Source organism: Cebus imitator, unplaced genomic scaffold, assembly GCF_001604975.1.
Source record: "Cebus imitator isolate Cc_AM_T3 unplaced genomic scaffold, Cebus_imitator-1.0 Scaffold101, whole genome shotgun sequence".
NCBI lineage: Eukaryota > Metazoa > Chordata > Mammalia > Primates > Cebidae > Cebus > Cebus imitator.
The window spans coordinates 6,363,919-6,383,168 of NW_016107416.1; the positions used below are offsets into that span (position 1 = coordinate 6,363,919).

Here is a 19,250-nt window from a genome sequence, read left to right on the forward strand (position 1 = left end):
GCATTGCCTGTAAGCTCAGAAGTAATCTCAGAGACCCTCCTGCTGAGTCCATCAACTCGAATAAATGTTCTTCTAATCAGGAAAGTGGCACTCAGAACCTCTTTGCTGACAATTAGCCAGGCAGAAGTCAACAAACATTTGCGTAATAGTGACAAGATGGCTTGTACTTTAAATTGATAATCCTGTCACCAGTCAAATGTAAGTAACTACTTCCTATGTTATATAGCCTTTGTCTGAAAACATAACTCATTACCCATCGTTTGGCTGTGAGTGCTGATGAATTAACTGAACCACTTATTTAGACTGTGTTGCTGATTCAACATTCACCCTCCTCTGATGTCCTTGAGCCCTGGGAAAGGAGTTTTACTTCATTTGTAAAATAAGATGGGTGGATAATGTAGAATGACTCTCACCAGCTCTGTGATTCTAACCTAGTACAAAGAAAATTCACTTCTGTAGTGGGTTTCAACCTACGTTTTTGCCTGTAAGGGTGTGTATAAAAATTTTGCAGATGAATGGCCCAAGTGACTAATTTCTTGCAGGTGTTCTAGGAAGCGTTAAACATGGCTAGATGGCATACCGCACAGGCAGATACCACTTGAAATGATAATTACGATGCTTAGGGGAGGATTTGAATCATGTGGTGAGGCCTGGAATTTTCTCTGGGAATCCATTTCTGAGTTCATAATAGCAGTCAATGGGATGATAATTCCTGTGCAAACCTCTGCCTTCCTAAGACCTTCTCAGGAGCACACTAATACCTGGGCTGCGGGTAGGGGCAGAATGCTCCCTGTCCTAGAGATTTTTATTATCTTTCTCCTTATCCCTCCCCACTCCCATCATGACTATCCTCAGTTCAGAATCCTTGGTCCAGACCCAGGAGAAAAATGACAGAAAGTTCCTAGGTCTTTACAGTACAAAACATCTACTTGGGGATTTTGTAGGAGCTGGAAGAATGGAGACATCCTTCAAAATGAGGGTAAGGGTACAATAGGACAACAGCACCTACATGCAAGACAATCCAGAGCCTATTTAATCCATTTGCAGAAGTTCTTGCTTTGTGACATCAATTCATGTCATTTTAACGTTAAAAAAAACTTTAAGGAGGTTAAATTCCCTTGCCTAGTAAGAATAAAAGCAAAATCAAATTAACGTGTTCTTAAAGCAGAGGAAATGATTTGAATACTCAGCATGGCACTCCATCTATGAATTCTTTAAATATTTTTTGGAGGTCTTTTAGTATCAGGCACTGTTCAAGGCACTGGACACATAAAGATGAAATAGTCCAGTGGGGAAGCATCTGCTGCAATTTGACAAGTGCTGCACCAAAGTTATGCATAGGAAGCCAAAGAAGCTTTGAGCAAGGAGGTGACAAATGACTGAGTAATACTGAAAGATGAGTAGTGTTTGTCGAGTGAAAGGATAGGCAACGGCCTTGTAGATAGATGGAAATGCAGAAGTCAGGCATGGAAAACTCGGTGCATGTCAGGCACGGTATTTTAATATGTAGGAGTGAAAAAGGTATAAGGAGTGTAAGGAAAAATTATGCACTTTGGAATAAGCAAAAGAGACCTCTGGATATGTTTTCAGTGGTAATTATCTGTACCTATAGAGAAATACATCAGTCTTTGCTAGGCTATTTTACAACTCCATAGAGAGTAGGGTTAACAGGTAGCAAACTTACAGCAATGCAAATAATTCTTATCTATAGGTGCCATTAACTTTAGCTTCATGAGTGTGAGTATAGCTCATAACCTTCTACTACAACCTGATGAGCATAAGTTAAGTTATACTCAAGTAACAGCAGTGGCTATGGAGGAGGGAGCTTGCATGGAGATCGATATAAAGGTAAAATTGACACTGGAGACATCAGATTCTTTAATAATAAATGTGGCTAATTAACTGAAACAAAAGTACAGTTCTTAAGTATTAGAGATTTACCTGCTGTAGATCTGCTAGTAGTTTTCTCAAAACCCTTCGAGTCATGCGTGTCCCAGAATCATAACCTCCCCTGCTATTTTCTGCATAGAGCTGAAAAAGAGCTAGACATGTAGAAGGAAAAATCTTTAAATTGAATACTTCGAATGTATCTTTGAAGACTACTTGCTTTGAAGTAACAGTCTCTTTGTGGCTACGAAGGGAAAGAGAAGGGAAAGTTACACTCTTGATTATTGGCTCGCTATTTTGAAGGCCTTCCAAACTATGTTTTTTATAATAACCATAATTTGATAACTAATGAAAATCCATTCACATTTCAACCCCTTGATCATTTAGTGCATCTATGATGAAGATCATGAGGTTAGTAAAAGGAAATGTGAGGATCCTCCCAGTCTTCAAACCCATAATAATTACGGGTGTCTGGATAATCCCTAAACAAATAAATATCAAGAACAACCAAGAAACAATTAGGAAGTGTAAATTTTTAAAAAATTCCAGGGCCGGGCACGGTGGCTCAAGCCTGTAATCCCAGCACTTTGGGAGGCCGAGGCGGGTGGATCACGAGGTCAAGAGATCGAGACCATCCTGGTCAACATGGTGAAACCCCGTCTCTACTAAAAATACAAAAAATGAGCTGGGCATGGTGGTGCGTGCCTGTAATCCCAGCTACTCAGGAGGCTGAGGCAGGAGAATTGCCTGAAGCCAGGAGGCGGAGGTTGCGGTGAGCCGGAAACACCCCAATACAAACCAAAAAGGAAAAAAAAAAAAAAACCCCGAAAAAAAAAAAAAAAAAAAAAAAAAAAAAAATTCCAAATTCTTCAAATCTTAAATATTTTTCTTCAATAAACACACGAGTCATGCTGAGTACATGCTGAAGAAGAAGGCCTTGTGACAGGGATATAGGATAACAGGTTGGGGATTTGGGGCTCACTGCACTTTAGGACATGCATAGTCCTCTGCGTGTTACCTCGGTATTTTGTAAGAGGGCTGTCTCCTGAGAGGGTTATCAGGGCAGCGGCCACAGGCATAAGCTGGAGAAAACCTGTTTCTGTGCTGCACAGTGACAAAATACAGAGACAAGAATGAAAAGGTCAGCGTTACCTTTGGTGTCATGGATTATCTAAACCATAACTATTAATAGGCATTGCTGATATGGTGTTATAAGTCGTAGCTTTTCATGGCCTCTTATCCTACACCTAGAATTTAGCAGAACAGAGCACTGAATTAACTTATTTCACCAGTCATTTATTTGTTCATGCAGTCCTTCCAAAATTTCTATTCGATGCCTCCTCTGTGCTAAGCCCTGTACCAGGCACCAGGGATGTAAGGGTATACCCTGTCTTCATGGAGCAGGTAGCATCACTTCCTCAGGCCTCAGTTGCCTAGAAACCAAGCAACAGAGACAAGGGAGGACCAAAAGGCAGCAAAGGAGCAAATATTTATGCAAAAGAAAAATCTAGTTCACAGGCTCTCAGAGCCTAATCATCCTTGCCCACTTGCTGTCCAGTTTACAAACCTACTAAACAATTTATTGAAGGCAGGAAGATTGTTGGAGACAGGCACAGATAATAGAAATGACAATCAGGTTGGACGTGGTAGCTCATGCCTGAAATCTCAGCACTTTGGGAAGCTGAGGAGGGCAGATCACTTGAGGTCAAGAGATCGAGACCATCCTGGCCAACATAGTGAAACCCCTGTCTCTAATAAAAACACAAAAATTCACAGGTCTGGTTGCATGCATGTGCCTATAATCCCAGCTACTCGGGGGGCTGAGGCAGGAGAATTGCTTGAACCCAGGAGGCGGAGGTTGCAGTGAGTCGAAATCACAGCCACTGCACTCCAGCCTGGCAGCAGAGCAAGATAACGTCTCAAAAAAAAAAACAACAAAAAAAAAAAAAAAAAAAAAAAAAAAAAAAAAAAAAAAAGAAAAGAAAGAAAAAGAAAAGAAATGACAGTCAAAAGCTTAATGTTTAAGGAAGCTGAAATGAAAAAATAACTTGAGAATGGGTTTAAATATTGTTTGGGCAGTTAAAAAAAATTAAAAAGAAAACTGGAAAAGAAAATAACCACAAGGAATTTGCCCAGTGGTTAAAATGGTGCTTGCCTCTGGGAGGCAGGCTGATGGGTAATAATGTATTTCTTTTTTTTTACTTTTTTCCTCTACTTTTCCAAATGTTTTGAGTTCACTATGATTTTTGAAAAGTTTATTCTAAAGGAAGAAGTCTACTGAGTTGAGGAGAGGTAAGGTCAACCAAATTGAGGAGGGGGCAGAGGAGTTGAAACCTTACAGTTTAAAAAACACACACACCCCTACCACATACCAGCAGAACTATTGGCTTGAGAGCATATGCAATTGGTCCTTTGACATAGTCTAAACTGGTTTATAGGTTACCCATCCATGCACAGAATTTTCAACCTTATTCTAGCTAAAAAAAAGGAAAGAAAGAAAGAAAAAAAAAATTGATAGTCATTTACAAAGAAATGAGCAAAGAAGCTAGCATTAACAAGAGAAGTGTCATTTTTCACCTATATATATAGAATTATAAACACCCTAGCAAGAGGTTCGTATGCTTCTCTAGAGTAGGAATGAATTTGTATAAAGGAAAGAATGATGTGGCATTTCCCTCCTCTTTTTGCTATCCGTGGGTCATTTATATTCATAAAACTAAATAGGCATTTACTTCTGTGTTCCACTCCTGAGGAATAAATTTGTGAGAAATGAACAAAGGCTTCTTATATACCAAACCTCAAGCAAATGTTAGACAGCACCAAATGGTAAATGACCACTGGCCACTAACATTGCCTTTGAGGTCACATCGTGACGTCCACACACTCACCTGTTGTACATTGTCGTGAGAAGGCTCAGAGTGAGTTCCGAAGCTCTGGGATGTACCTGTCCGGGATTTTCCTCCCTGGCTTTCTGAAACAGCTCTTGGAGTGCCTGTGAAAGCTGCTGCACAGAGAGGGAACACTTGCAAGCTTCCCAGAAACTTGGACACAGTAGGACCTGCTGAATCAGGGAGCTGTCAATCAGGTCCACTGTAGGAAGCAAATGAAGAATTGAGCCTTATTTTCTGATGGGAACAAAAGGCTTCAAATGAAGCAAATGTCATTTAGTGTTTTATAATTAAGACTGCCTTTTTATAGTAGTTATTTTCTTTTACAGGGAATGAAATATGACCATTATTTGGACATGTATCCCTTGTGTATAATTCAGGCGTTGCTATTCTAGCGATTCATTTGATTTTGGAAAAGTGCATCTGTTAGTAAAGCATAGTTATAACATTATTGCCAGTACAGTTTCTAGGGTGTTGTTTTATAGAAAGAAGTTAAAAAAGGAAGTGAGAAACGAAAAATAAGCTTTCCAAGAAAGTTATGACACTGTGGTGAAAAGTTGGGGGAAACATTTTTATACTCTTCATTAAGTGGATTGAATAAATTTACCTTTCATGTTCAAATATAGTTTTTCTTGTCTGCAGCCCAGCTTCAGAGGCAATATGGTGTGTTAAAAAGCAATTGCCATAGTTAAATAAAAAACAGTGATCTTTGTAAAAGAGCAGTTACTCTTCCATAAAGATCTTTAGGCTAAAGAGATTGAGAATTCAGCAACTCAGTAATATCAATTTTTAAAAGCTTGGTCCCATCAGTATTACTATCTAGAGAGGACACTTAATAAAACTAGAGCTGCTTACAAAAAATAATGCTTTATTTCTTATACTGAATATTTTTTAACCACCTTCTCCTAAAATTTTTACAAGGCAATGAATAGAAACAAGAATGTAATAGAGCTAACCCCATAGCTTCTTGCAGAGAGAGGATGACAGACAAAATTAATAAACAGCCACTTGCACCATCTGAAAGGTGAGGATGTCAAGAGCGCCAAGAGCTCCTGGCATTTAGAACTCTTCAGCCTGTGAAACCATAAAACCCTGGGTTTCTCAATACTTCATAAATCAACCTCAGATAAGAAATCTAGCAAGTATAATAAAAATTTTTATTTGTTCTCTGATATTGCTTTTAAGGGGAGAGTCTAAGGAACAGAGGAGCAAGTTTCAGGGATGTGACTTAAATAAGAACCTGGCTGCAGGTGGTGAAGGTTGTAAACTCTTTTATCATTAAAACCTGTCACCTCGGCCACGCATTCTGAACACAGGCCGATTTCATCTCCTGCTGAGAGTCTATATTACACCAAACCAGATAATAGTGGTGTCCATTAATCTCACCGCATGATTTGTACAGCGATGTGTTCCAGATCTTGCTATTTGGAGCTTGTTATGCTTTATCTCGGTGTTTGGGACTTTTCTGTTTTTAATTTTTGTTTGGTTATCTTTTCTCGGCAACATTTTTCAACCATGGATTTTGTGTATTGTTAATGTTTCCCAGGAGTATTATTTATATTCACTGTTCCTGATGCCAGAGATAACAAAAAGTTCAAAAATGTGCATCCTTAAATTACACTCTGGTACATACTTGGGCATTCATGATGGGGACATGTGAAAAATTGCTGTTAACTTTCTTTAATGGGAGAAATTCTCCAGGAAAATAGCGTCATTGGGAGTAAATTTTTAGCCTTTCATTTGTTTCTGGAATAATAAATAATACAATACTTATACATGAGTTTATCTAGAGAAGTAAGCTACATAAAATTGTTTTTAAAACCAAAAATTTATTTTTCAAAGCAACCTGATACAGAAACATGGTATGAGGCTGGGTGTGGTGGCTGACAACTGTAATCCTGTCACTTTGGGAGGCCAAAGTGGGGGGATCGGTTGAGCTCAGGAGTTCAAGACCAGCCTCGGCAACGTGGCGAAACCCTGTCTCTACTAAAAATACAAAAATTGGCAGGGTGTGGTGGCTTGTACCTGTGGTCCTAGCTACTAGGACGGTTGAGGTGGCAGGATGGTTTCAGCCTGGGAGGCAGATGTTGTAGTGAGCTGAGATCCCACCACTGCACTCCAGCCTGGGTGACAAAGTGAGACCCTAACTCACACACACACACACAAGGAAACACAGTATGGGAAATAGAGAAGGATGGAGTTGTTCCTGTTGAGGATATGGTCTTTGAATCTTCCTGCCTTGCCTGAACCTCCTCTTCCGACCTGGCTAATTCCTTTGTGCTCTACCCTACATCCACATATATTTTGTGAAACCGAATTTGAAAAACACTGCCCTGTATAACTTTTTAGGCAGAGGGAAAAATATTTAAAATGTCAGCCTTCAGTAGAAATGTCATATATATAACATAACTTCTTTTAGATCTGATATGATAAATTCCAGAAATCATTTTACATGAAGTGATTTTTCTTTAGTGCAATGAGAAATCAATAACTTTAGATATGCTGAATGCCTGGTGTTTTTCATAGCTTGGACCCAGTTTATTTCACCTTGGAAATTTTTCACAGAATAAATGTTTTTACCATATTTTGCCTAGATAACAGTATGAGAAAAGAAAAGAAAACCATACATTCAATCAGACATAAATTTAATGCAAAAGGAACAGTTCTCAGGGAATTCTTGAGATTGTTTTAAAATTCATGATCCATGGGTTCTTTATTCATTTGCACCTACTTTTGCATGTTCGTATGTAGATTACAGGTACAACTTGAAAACACAAATCTTAGGTGGTAGATGAAATTTTATATTTTTAACTTAAATCTATGGGTACAGATTTGAAACTACTTTTTTTTGTAATTTTATTTTGTATCCATATTGGTATCCCGAAAAGAAAACCAAAAACATTTTCTAGAAGAAACCAAGTAGAAAAAATATTTTAAAAATTAAAAAAACACAATTATTTTCTATCGCTCATCAGAAAACTACACATGGTTTGAATGCACATGATGTCTTTCCATCCCTCCATCTTCTCTGTCACGAATGAGCTAAATGCACAAGTCCAGACTTCCGGAATCCAGCAGTCAGCTGCATGGAGGAGTGTTTGTTTTCTCTATGAATTTTACATCACACATCAAGCTCAGATTATTTCAAATATTTCAGGAGAGCCTATACTTACACTGGCACAGAGTTTGCACTGATCGTAATTTGAAGGCTGTTCTATAAATGGAATTCTCAATACTATTAAGAGCATCTGTAAAGAAAACATAAAATATTATGAATAAATTACTCTCTCATTATATAAATCCCACATCCTGGAAGGAAATCCTAGGGATCATGTAACCTTACTTTATTTTGCAGGTGAGAAATTAAGGTTTAGAGTTCCTTTTTTCTTTCTGTAAATAAATAATAATAGGCTTAGATTATTCTAGGGCTACAGGTGAACCAAGTTCACCTTCTCAGTCCACCAAAAAGTGGGGAATACTCCATCTGTCAACTTTTTATATAAAATGTCAATGGCCTTTGAAATAAACAGGATTTTTAAAAAACTATGTAGAATATAAATTCAAGTTTGCAAATACATTCTAGTTAGATGTGGACACATTTATTTATGCATAAATGAAAAAGACCCCAAAGCTATCCATCTACTCTTACATTTAGCCAATATTTTTTGAGTCCTTACTGTATGGCCCTGGCATGATTCTAGGCCCCTTGAAATATAGCAATCAACTAAACAGATGAAGATGGCCACTCTCGTGAAGCTTAACTTCTAGTACCATCTACCAAATTGTTAACAGAGAATATCTTTGGGTGCTTTAATTATTAGTGTTCATGGTTATTTTCTCTCTACTCAATATTATCTAAGTTTTCTATAAAAAGTATATGTTATTTTTATAATCAGAAAAATAATTATTAATATATACCTTCTTTTGAGAATACCACCACCAATAGCATGACAACAATAGTGGGCATTCCTGAGCCCTTCTAGGCACTGAGTGTGTGTTTGCCCATTTCACGGTGCGGAGGAGAGGCGCGCACTCTGGAGCCAGCCATACTTCGTTTTATTCCTTTTTCCTTAAAATTAGTTACTTTTCATCTTCAGCTTCTTCATCAAGATAAATGGGAATTATAATACATTCCTCAAGGAGTATTTGCACATTTTAAATAAGAAAATGTAGGCAATATATTTCCTAAATTATCTTACTTCCCTTAAGGATCCATGATTTTAAATTTTTTCCATTGATCCTCCAAATTTGATTTTTTTTTAATTTAAGAGACTGTAACAACATTACAACAGAGGTTTTCATTGCTTAAGACTGAAATGATCAATCTTCATATCTAGAAAAAACAAAAACTACAGAGTAGATCTCCCCATTTAGTCATATTACCTTTAATACTATTCAATAAAGCTATATAAGATCATACACATTAATAGCTTAGTTTGTTTTAGACAGTTAAAATGACCTCTTCTAACCTATTATTATTGGTATAAGCTAGTGGACCTGAAAGTATGGCTCCTGGACCAGCAGTAGCAGCAACATCGCCTGGGAACTTGGGAGAAAAACCATTTCTAACAAAACTCTAAGAAGTCTTCGATGCTAGGATCTAGGGGTGAGAATCTAGGGGGCAACCTGAGTCTTAGCAGGCCCAGGGGTAAATCTGATGCAAAGGAAAGTTTGAAAACTATGGATATAAAGGGAATTTATTGCTTCTGCTTTTTATGACTAGTTTGATTATTGGAGGTCTTTGTGACAGCAGTTTCAGTGGGGTCATGGGGGGTCAAAATCAAATTGCAGAGGAGTGAGCACTGAGTATAAGGTAAGGAGAAACATAAAACCAGGCAACTTTTTCAAGATCTTTAATGTGAAGGGAAGACAAGAGAGCCACAGCTAGAACAACACATAAAATCAAAGTTGGTTTTCAAAGGCAGGAAAGATTCCAGAGTCCACCCAGCAACCATTTTTCTTTCTTCAGGTGAACCACCTCCCCTAATCTGAGTACATGAAATTCCAGTAGTGTCAACTGCAACTCTCTCACTTCCATGTAGGCAAGTGGTCCAGGCCCAGCCCATCAGTGAGAGCACCATCACACTCACCAGAGGTGGGCACATACCAAAATCAGGCAAGTAATGGGCCAAAGAAACTGGATTCAAGGACTCTTGGTTCAAGTTATCAGGGAAGCAGACTTTTTTTTTCTGGACTTGAATTTGGAATTGTAGATTGGAGCAGCAATCACTCTCTTGTCAAGTTGTGTAGCTTGAGAATGAAATCAGCACACAAGGGTGAGCAGAGATAAACTTGGAGATGGAGAGAAATCACTTCCTGGTGACAATGTCTCAGCCCAGGAAAGCTAGTCCTGCCTAGGGCTATTTGATTTATTTTCATTTGTTTTAATTGACAAATATTGCATATATTTATTGTGTACAACATGCTTTAAAATATATATAACACTTTGGGAGGCCGAGGCAGGGGGATCACGAGGTCAAGAGATCGAGACCATCCTGGTCAACATGGTGAAACCCCGTCTCCACTAAAAATACAAAAATTAGCTGGGCATGGTGGCGTGTGCCTGTAATCCCAACTACTCAGGAGGCTGAGGCAGGAGAATTGCCTGAACCCAGGAGGCGGAGGTTGCGGTGAGCCGAGATCGCGCCATTGCACTCCAGCCTGGGTAACAAGAGCGAAACTCCGTCTCAAAAAAAAAAAAAAAAAAAAAAAAATATATATATATATATATATATATGACTTATGGAATGGCTACATTGAACTAATTAACATATACATTATCTCACATATTTATTTTTGGTAGTAAGAATACTTAAAATCTATTCTCTTAGCAATTTTCAAAATATACTACATTGTTATTAACCATAGTCACCATGCTGTACAGTAGATCTCTTGATTGGGTTATTAATTTTATAAGGTAACACAGCCTTTTTGAGCTAAGTTTTCTGCCACAATCACTGAAATATGGCCAACTGCTCCCATCGCTGCGGTAGAGAGAGGGAGGAAAATGTACGGGTGAAGGAATTAGCTTTGTTAAGAAGCCATCTCTTATTCCCTGAGAGGAAGCATAAAAGGAGATGATGATAGGGCTGGGGAAATGGGCTGAGAGCTTCTGTTTTCTTTGTAAAGTTGAGGGCATGTTCAGGCACTTAGAGTTAGGAGGAGGTGGTGGAGTAGAAAACTTGAGGAATGGTGAAGATTTGGACTGGTTACAGTGAAGAGTGAAAGAGGAAACCAGTCACAAACTTTGGAAAAGAACTTTCAAGCCATAGTGCATCTCCAGTATTTCCCGTGATAAAAAATTCCAATTAAATAGAGTTTACACCCAGAACCGCTCATTCTGAGGCAAGGATTTCACACACAAGCAAGCTCTGAGGACAAGACTTACTTGTGTTTATGAGGCCCAGAGGAAGAAGACTTGAGGAAAATGAAGCAACGTTCAAATGTAATGCCAGCTGATCCACATAAAACTCAGGCAATGAGGAGTTAGGCTGTGCTGGGGAGTTTTGCGACTAGAAACACAGCCAGGTCTCCAGCCTTGAAACAGGCCCTGGGCAAAAATGAAACCAGGAACTGCTTGGTGTATTTCTTTGATTCAAATGTATGTGGCAAGACAATTTGCTGGTGACATTCAGTTTTGTCTTGTTCTTGCAGCAAGGGGAGAATTTAAAGAATGGAAAGGCGATGTGCCTGTGTCCATCCTGTAAGTCTAAGCTGTTCTAACTCCTTTGGGAGATCTCACAGTGTCTTTGTGTTTAAGGGTCACTGTTGAAATCAACTCAACTCAGGCCTTTTTATGAAAGTATGGACAGGCCCATGAAAGAATTAATCTGGAATTTTCCTGGAGGTGGGAAGAGGCAGATGCCTGGATGGGAAGTTGGGAGATGTCTTACTGGGAGGTGTTTCCAGGGCTGCCCTTCCTAGCAGACCCCTGAGTGGAGGAATGGCTGCATGGTATAGCCAGGGAGATCAGCCACAGGTGTGACAAGGACTTCGGTGTCCAGTCTTGACATGGAGTCCCATGTCTTCAAGTGGAACCCAAAGCCAGAAGCAGAGAGCATCACAAGTGGTGGTCACAGTGGACTTCAGTCTGGGGCTTGACCAGAGGTTCAAGGTAGCAGCCTTAGAGCTTTCTGTTTGTCTCCCAGGGATGGTTCCCTCCCAAACTTAACTCAGCCTAAATTTCGTATCAAGGTACGGTGACTTGATTTTGATATGCGAAATGATGTTTCTTGCCCTTGAGTGTTGTGGGGTAAAGTCCTAGCTGTTACACATAAGATACTGAGTACTAAGCACTGTGTGGAGCCACAGAGGGGGTTATGGCGCTGAACCAGGACAGAGCCTTCCCGAAGGAGTATGGGCATGCTACAGGCCTCTCTCTGAATGTATACTGATCAACAATCAGCATATGATCATGATTTGATTTAAAAATGTTCAGTTTTCAGACAAGACGCCAATGTTAGAGAATGGGAGATGTCAGAAACACCTCTGTCCTATGTCTGGAGAAAGGAAACAAATTGAGAGAAGGTATAGTAGGGTGGAAATAATTTGCAACAGTGTAATGCCCAACATTTCTTTCCTCTGGAAATTGGCCAGTGTTTGTGCCCTGGTTCCTCTCAGATTCACCAAGCAGATACAGAGAATCAGCAAACAAGGGGCCTCTGCAAGTTCCCAGATGCTGCTGTTGGTGGAGGAGTGACTCTGTAGCTGCTCTACCATCTGGCCATCACTCTCCTGTCAAGTTCTGCTTTGCAGCGTCATCTGATGAAGCTATACAGCATAACATGGCAAGCTGTGATACAGTGCAATGTGGAAAATGAATGAGCAGCCCAGGTGATCCAACACCAGACCCATTTCCTCAAGGCTAACTTTTACACTTTTTTTCTGATGACGAAAAAAAAAAAATCAAGAGAAGAAGAAATTACCAAATGTATCATGCCCAAAGCTACGAACAATGTAGTTTCAGAAGCTTAAAGAAATAGTAACAGAAGCTACATGTGTTCTTGTTCATGGAAGCAATATGATTGAAAAATATCTTTTGATCAGGATTCTTGGTTTTGCTTAGCTACAGCAATATATTTATTTTCCACTGATACTAAGGTGGATGTAATACAATTCTTTCAAATGTCCATCATCTAGTTTGATGATCCAAAATTGATGCTTTAGGCCAGTGGTCCTCAGAGTGTGGTCCGAGGGAGCAGCATCAGATCACCTGGGAACCTGTTAGAAACGCACATTCCGGACTCTTCTCCAGACCCACTGAATCACAAACTTAGCAGCATATTAACAAACTTGGGCGATTCTGATGCATGCTAATTTTGAGACACACTGCTTCAGAAAAAGAAAATTGTGAGCTGAATGGGACTCTCTACTGTTTTGTGTAACGTGTTAATATGAGAGTCCATATTTGGAAAACCCAAAGGTATTGGAATCATTTATAACGTTGTTTTAGATAAATAACTAGGGATCATACACAATTTCGTATCAAACAAGTAAGATAACAATGTAGATTCTGGTTAGCGGAATAAAGCTGCAAATAGATCCAGCAATAGAAATGCCACAGATCTGTTTTCAGTCTAACTTGGCATTCAGTGATGTTAGAAGAAAAGGGAACTAGTTTCTTCATATCCATTTATCAAATTTTCATATGGTAACAGCTGTGAGACCTTTCTCCCAACTTTGGAACCACACGGTACTGTTAAATTACCCATGACATTAAAATATATATAATCATGTCATTTTAATAGTAAACTATGAGTATAAATAAAGCTAAAATAATAGTTTTTGTATTTTTGAATAGCAATTAAAATGCAATTATGTTGACATCAAGATTTTCATTCGATTATTTTTGGTGCTTTCGAGACAATAGACCAAATACTCTTCAGTACAGGGTGGCTTTCTGTTTAGAAACGAGAGAAGGCCACTTTAATCAAATAACAGTTTCTTTTTCAGCCAGAAAATTGCCAAATGTTTACTCTTTTTCAAATCAGAGGTCTGAAAATATAACATCTGTGTCTAATTTTTCTGTTTGCAAACTATACTCAGAAACTTGACAATAATGCTCACCTTGTTTATCTGGATCCATTTCACAAATTTCCTGGAATGACAGATGGCAAGTCGATCCCTGTAAGTAGAAATGAACCAGTATTTTAAGCAGAAGGTTTTGCAGCAGAGTAATGAGGCCAGGGGAACAAAAAGGCAACCAAACAAATCATTGCAGTCACCTGTGGAAAGTGACTGCAAGGCGTTCAGGAAGACTGAAATAACTTGGAAGGAAAAAAACAAAACAAAACAGAGAAACGTAGAGGTAGAGGCTCCCAATACTGGCCACGCTTCTCAGAAAACTGAGAACAGCTCCTGAAACTAATACTGTGATGACTTAGAGCCTTTGAGGCATTATAATTTTAAGAGTGGACTGTATTCTTACTTTAAGACGATATCAATTTACTTGAATTTTAAGAACAAACTTTGAAGCTCCCAATACTTAAATTTTTAATGACACTATGCTAAATAATTCTACATATTAAATTTCTGATGAAAGCTATCAATTCGTCACATATGTGTATATGTATACATAGGATTCTGTTAATAGTTTATTTTTAAAAGAGTTGTCAATTAGCTACCTTTGTTAATTGTTTCATGTTGCAACTATTGTTCAAACAACACACAAACACACATACATGAGGGGCTTGTGGAAAATGTATGTTATGAAGAAACTAGGCAAGGATTTCAAAAATTTTTTTGTACCGAAATAAACTCACACTAACATGTTGAAGCATGTCTGAAAGGATTTAGTTTGAAGCAGTAAGAAGGGTATCAGTTTGAAAATAGCCATTAGAGCAACATTAATTCTACTAAAATCGAAGCAAGAGCAAATATCAAATGTATGGTGAAGCGTGGGTAGAAGAATAGTGAAATCATTGATGCTTTTCAAAAAGTTTATGGGGACAATGCCCCAAATAAATCAGTAGTTTACACCAATGAATACTATGCAGCTGTATAAAGAACAAGATCATGTTCTTTGCAGGGACATGGGTGGAGCTGGAAGCCCTTATCCTCAGCAAACTAATGCGGGAACATAAAACAAAGACTGTATGTTTTCACTTATAAGTGGGAGCTGAATAATGCGAACACATGGACACAGGGAGGGGAACAACACACAATGGGGCCTGTTGGGGGTGCAGGAAGAGGGAGAGCATCAGGATAAATAGCTAATGCATGCAGGGCTTAACACCCAGGTGATGGGCTGATAGGTGCAGCAAACCACCATGGCACATGTTTACCTGTGTAACAAACCTGCACATGCTACACATGTATCCCAGTATTAAAGTAAAATTAAAAGAAAAAAGCAATCAGTAGTTTACAGAGGTATAAGTCATTTTGAGAAGGGATGAGGTAATGTAGAAGATGAAGCCCATAGCAACAGATTATCCACATTAATTTCCAAGGAAAAAAATGAACTTTTTTCTTTTAAAAAAGTAAATGCTGTAATTGAAGAGGAAAAACAATTAATGGAAGAAACAATAGCCAACTCCATAGATAGCTCAACTGATTGACCTTACACAATTCTAACTGAAAAATTAAAGTTATGCTAGCTTTACACTGGAAGCCTGCCAAGACCATTGCACGTAGATTAGCTACAGACAAGAGCAGAGTCAATGGAAATTTTAAACACGTGGGACCAAGATTCTGAAGGCTTTCTTTGAAGAATTGTATCAATAGATGAAACATGGCTAAGCCCAGGTAGGCTTAGAAGGGTCCAGCCTCCCGAACAGTCAACAGGACAGCTGAAGATATCATCTATCTGCCTCCACGCCAGGTCCTTACCTTTCTTAGTTTCTCTGGAGAAGCATTCTAGTCGAACCTCCATATAAATGACTCAGCAGTAGTGGAAGACAGAAGCTGAGTAAAATCAGGTTTCCAGATGTAGCATTCCTATGCAGAGTTGATTTCTTGTTCTGGCTGCCCAGCAATTGCATGCAAAACAGTAATATTTGTGAATGCAGTGTTTTCAGGGCTTACAGAAGTGCATTCATTAATAATAAAGATCCTGAATATTTAAGGCTACCCCCACATCTCTTATTTCCAAGGGCCATTTTCATATCAGTTTCATGTGTGAAGAGGCAGGTAAAATTTCTGGGTGCTACTGAAAGCAGGGCATTCCACAGAGAGCAGCGAGCAGTCAGAAGGGCTCCATGTCCCACATAACCGCCACCTTCCAAACTAACTCAGGAGTTACCTAAGAGTGGAACTGAAATCATTTTATTAATTCTTTTATAAACACAGAGATGTGGTTACACATTTTTTAAAGGTGTTAAATATGATGCAGGTCTTAGAAAGGATAATAATAATTTGTTACGAATGTACATTTCCTCTTACAGTTTAAGTATACAGTAATCTGAAAATGTCTTATTTCTATAGTTAAGACTAAAAATGAACTTATTCTAATCCAAATAGGATTTTTAAAAGATGATGTCCCATGAACCAAATGTATTACAACTTTACCATTAATAACTTCAAGCTGTTGACAAGGTAGGGAGTTGATATAGTTTGGCTGTGTTCCCACCCAAATCTCACCTTGAATTGTAATAATCCCCACATGTCAAGGGCAGGCCAGGTGGAGATAATTGAATCATGGGAGCTGTCTTCCCCATACTCATAATAGTGAATAAGTCTCACGAGATCTCATAGGTTTATAAATGGGAGTTTCCCTGCAGAAGCTCTCTTGCCTGCCATGCTGTAAGACATGCATTTCCTCTTTCTTTGCCTTCCACCATGATTGTGAAGCCTCTCCGGCCATGTGGAACTGTGAGTTCATTAAACTTCTTTCCTTTATAAATTACCCAGTCTGGGGTCTGAGAACAAACTAATATAGGAGTCAATGTTAACATATCTTTCAAAAATGTTTGAACTGCAAGCATAGGTGTGTTACTCTGTGAGCAGCACCTGGAGAGCTGAAATATCTGAGTGTTCAGGTCCCAAAAGTTACAATTAAAACAACTCTGATAGGTGATCACAGATTCACTCTAGAATGTCCCATAATAAAATCAGCTTTGAAAAGTGAGTATGATATCCAATAATCACTAATTTATTCTTTCCTTTTTGAAACATATTAGTATCACATTATTGGTTTCCTAAAAATGGAAACTTGAGACATTTAAAAAAATAAAAATTGATAAGTAATGGGGCAAGAATGGAATCAAGTGAAGGAGAAAATAATCTGTCATGTGTCTTTGTCTAGACAAATGACTGATTTTCTGTGAACAGATAAGACAAAAATCTAGGAAGAAAGTAAGTCTATCTCACACGAAATCTGTATCAGTTTGAGTGCTGCAGACGCAAAGCTGAAATTGTATTTAGAAGTTTTATATTACATTATATCTGCATCATGACACATCATAGTGTCTGAGGTATCAGCAATAGAAGGAGGTTTGAACATTTTTCTGAGTGCTGACATTTTTAGATTTCAGTAGACATCTCTGGCATTGACTAATTCTGTGGAACAAGGATCGTGGTGCAAAAAAAAAAAAAAATTGCCTGAAGTTTCAGTCAAAGTAACATAATTAAATAGACAAATGGTTAAGTACCTAAGAATGAACCAGGGTATGTTGGAAAGTAATCTAAGCAAATGGGCAATTGATAGTCCTGAGCTCTTAGCATGGCTGGATTTCAGACATGCTTAGAGAAAAGGTCTGAGAACTGTTTTGGTTTCACTTACTTCTGTCAACTGGAACTTTGTAGTTACCATTGCAGTCCCCTGGCTCAAGTTCACGTAGACCTGGTCATATTAAGACTTTTCCTTTTCTTCCCATAAAATGTTTTGGGTTATAAATCAAAACCAGTTTTTTTCTTCCTATAAATGTTTTAGGTTCTAAATCAAATTTATGATCTTACAAGATCATAAATAACTGATGAGGTGGCATTCTTTGCTAGCAAGGCAGTAGTTTCTGTATATCATAATTGGTAATTGACTCTGTCTTTATCTTGAGCAAGCAGTAGGAAGAGGGTACAATCTTTCCGCACAATCATAATTTGCCCTGGTTGGGACATAAATGTTTCACACCAGCCAGAAGCTGGGCGTCCACTCCTTCTTGTGTATAGGCACTGTTTCTGTTCACTCTCTCTCTCTCTCTGATGGCTCCTTACACATACATTTGAAGACTATAACTCCCAAGAAAGAAAGAGGATTTACATGTATTTACATATATGATGAATAATCTCAGAGAAAAAATTAAGTTACTAAAGTTGACTCAAGAAAAAAATAGAAAACCTATATCAAGGAAGATAGAACAAATGAACTTAAAATATTACATTCAGAGCGCAGATCATGTTATGGGTCAAGGCTTTGAGGCTTTAAAAACACAGAAGATTTTTATACTTTGAAAATGGTTAGAAGACCTAGAAGGTTACCAAATTTATTTTATGAAGCCAGCAAAACACTGAATGCCAAAAATGACAAAGCAATAATAATATCTTTCTCTGTATCGCACACATACTCTCACATAAAAATATATGAGCTGGTATAATTTATAAATATCGTGAGAAAATCCTAAAGAAAGAACCTAGAAACCACATATTAAAAGAATAATTTACCATAATTGAGTAGGTTTTATTCTAGAGCTACAAAGATGCTTGATATTTGGAATTGATAATATAACTATTAATAGATCCAGTAAGTGAAATCAAGTGATAATTTCAGTAGATGTTACAAAGACATTTAATATTATTAACTAACAAAAATGGTATATGCTTATTGTGTGTGTGATGTTTTATTTATTTATTTATTTAGAGACAGGCTCTCGTTCTCTCGCCCAGACTGGAGTATAGTGGCATGGTTATAGCTCATTGCAGCCTCAAACTCTTGGGCTTAAGGGGTCCTCTTGCCTCAGCCTCCCAAGTAGGTAGCACTACAGGTGCCTGCCATGTGTCTGGCTATTTTTTTATTTTTCATTTTTGTGGAGGCAGGGTCTTCCTATGTTGTCCAGGCTGATCTTGAACTCCTGGCCTCAAGCAATCCTCAGTCCTTGTCCTCCCAAGTTGCTGGAATTACAAATGTAAACCACTGTGCCCAATGGGATATTCTGAAATATATATATTCAGGGATGAATATATATATGGGATTATGGGATGACTAAATTCATCTAATTAGTATGTATTACCTCACATACTCATTTTTGGGAAGAGAACACTTAAAATCTACTCTGTTAGCAATGTCTGAGAATATATAAATTGTCATAAACTATAGTTGCCATTTTATACAATAGATCTCTCCAAGTTATTCCCCATGTCCTACAGAAATTTTTGTATCCTTTGACCAATATCTTCCCAACCACTCTCCTCTCTCAGCCCCTGGTAACCATCAATCTAGTGTCTACTTTTATGAATTCAACTTTTTTAAGATTCCACATATAAGTGAGATGATGCAAATATTTGTCTCTTTGTATATGGCTTATTTTACTTAATGTAATGTCCTCT

At 38.2% G+C, this 19,250-nt stretch overlaps 1 protein-coding gene across 1 annotated transcript in view; it reads right to left on the reverse strand.

Annotated features, from left to right (window-relative positions):
• Positions 1-16,013, reverse strand: part of DYTN (dystrotelin) — a 72,470-nt gene extending 56,457 nt beyond the window's left edge. Inside the window, exons 1-5 of the mRNA XM_037741498.1 lie at positions 15,603-16,013; positions 7,949-8,023; positions 4,776-4,977; positions 2,906-2,991; positions 1,942-2,042 (exon numbers count right to left, since the gene is read on the reverse strand). Coding sequence (XP_037597426.1) covers positions 1,942-2,042; positions 2,906-2,991; positions 4,776-4,977; positions 7,949-8,023; positions 15,603-15,645 — 507 coding nt within the window. The 5' untranslated portion in view covers positions 15,646-16,013. The remainder of the gene's footprint in view (positions 1-1,941; positions 2,043-2,905; positions 2,992-4,775; positions 4,978-7,948; positions 8,024-15,602) is intronic.
• Between the last annotated feature and the right edge of the window lie 3,237 nt (positions 16,014-19,250).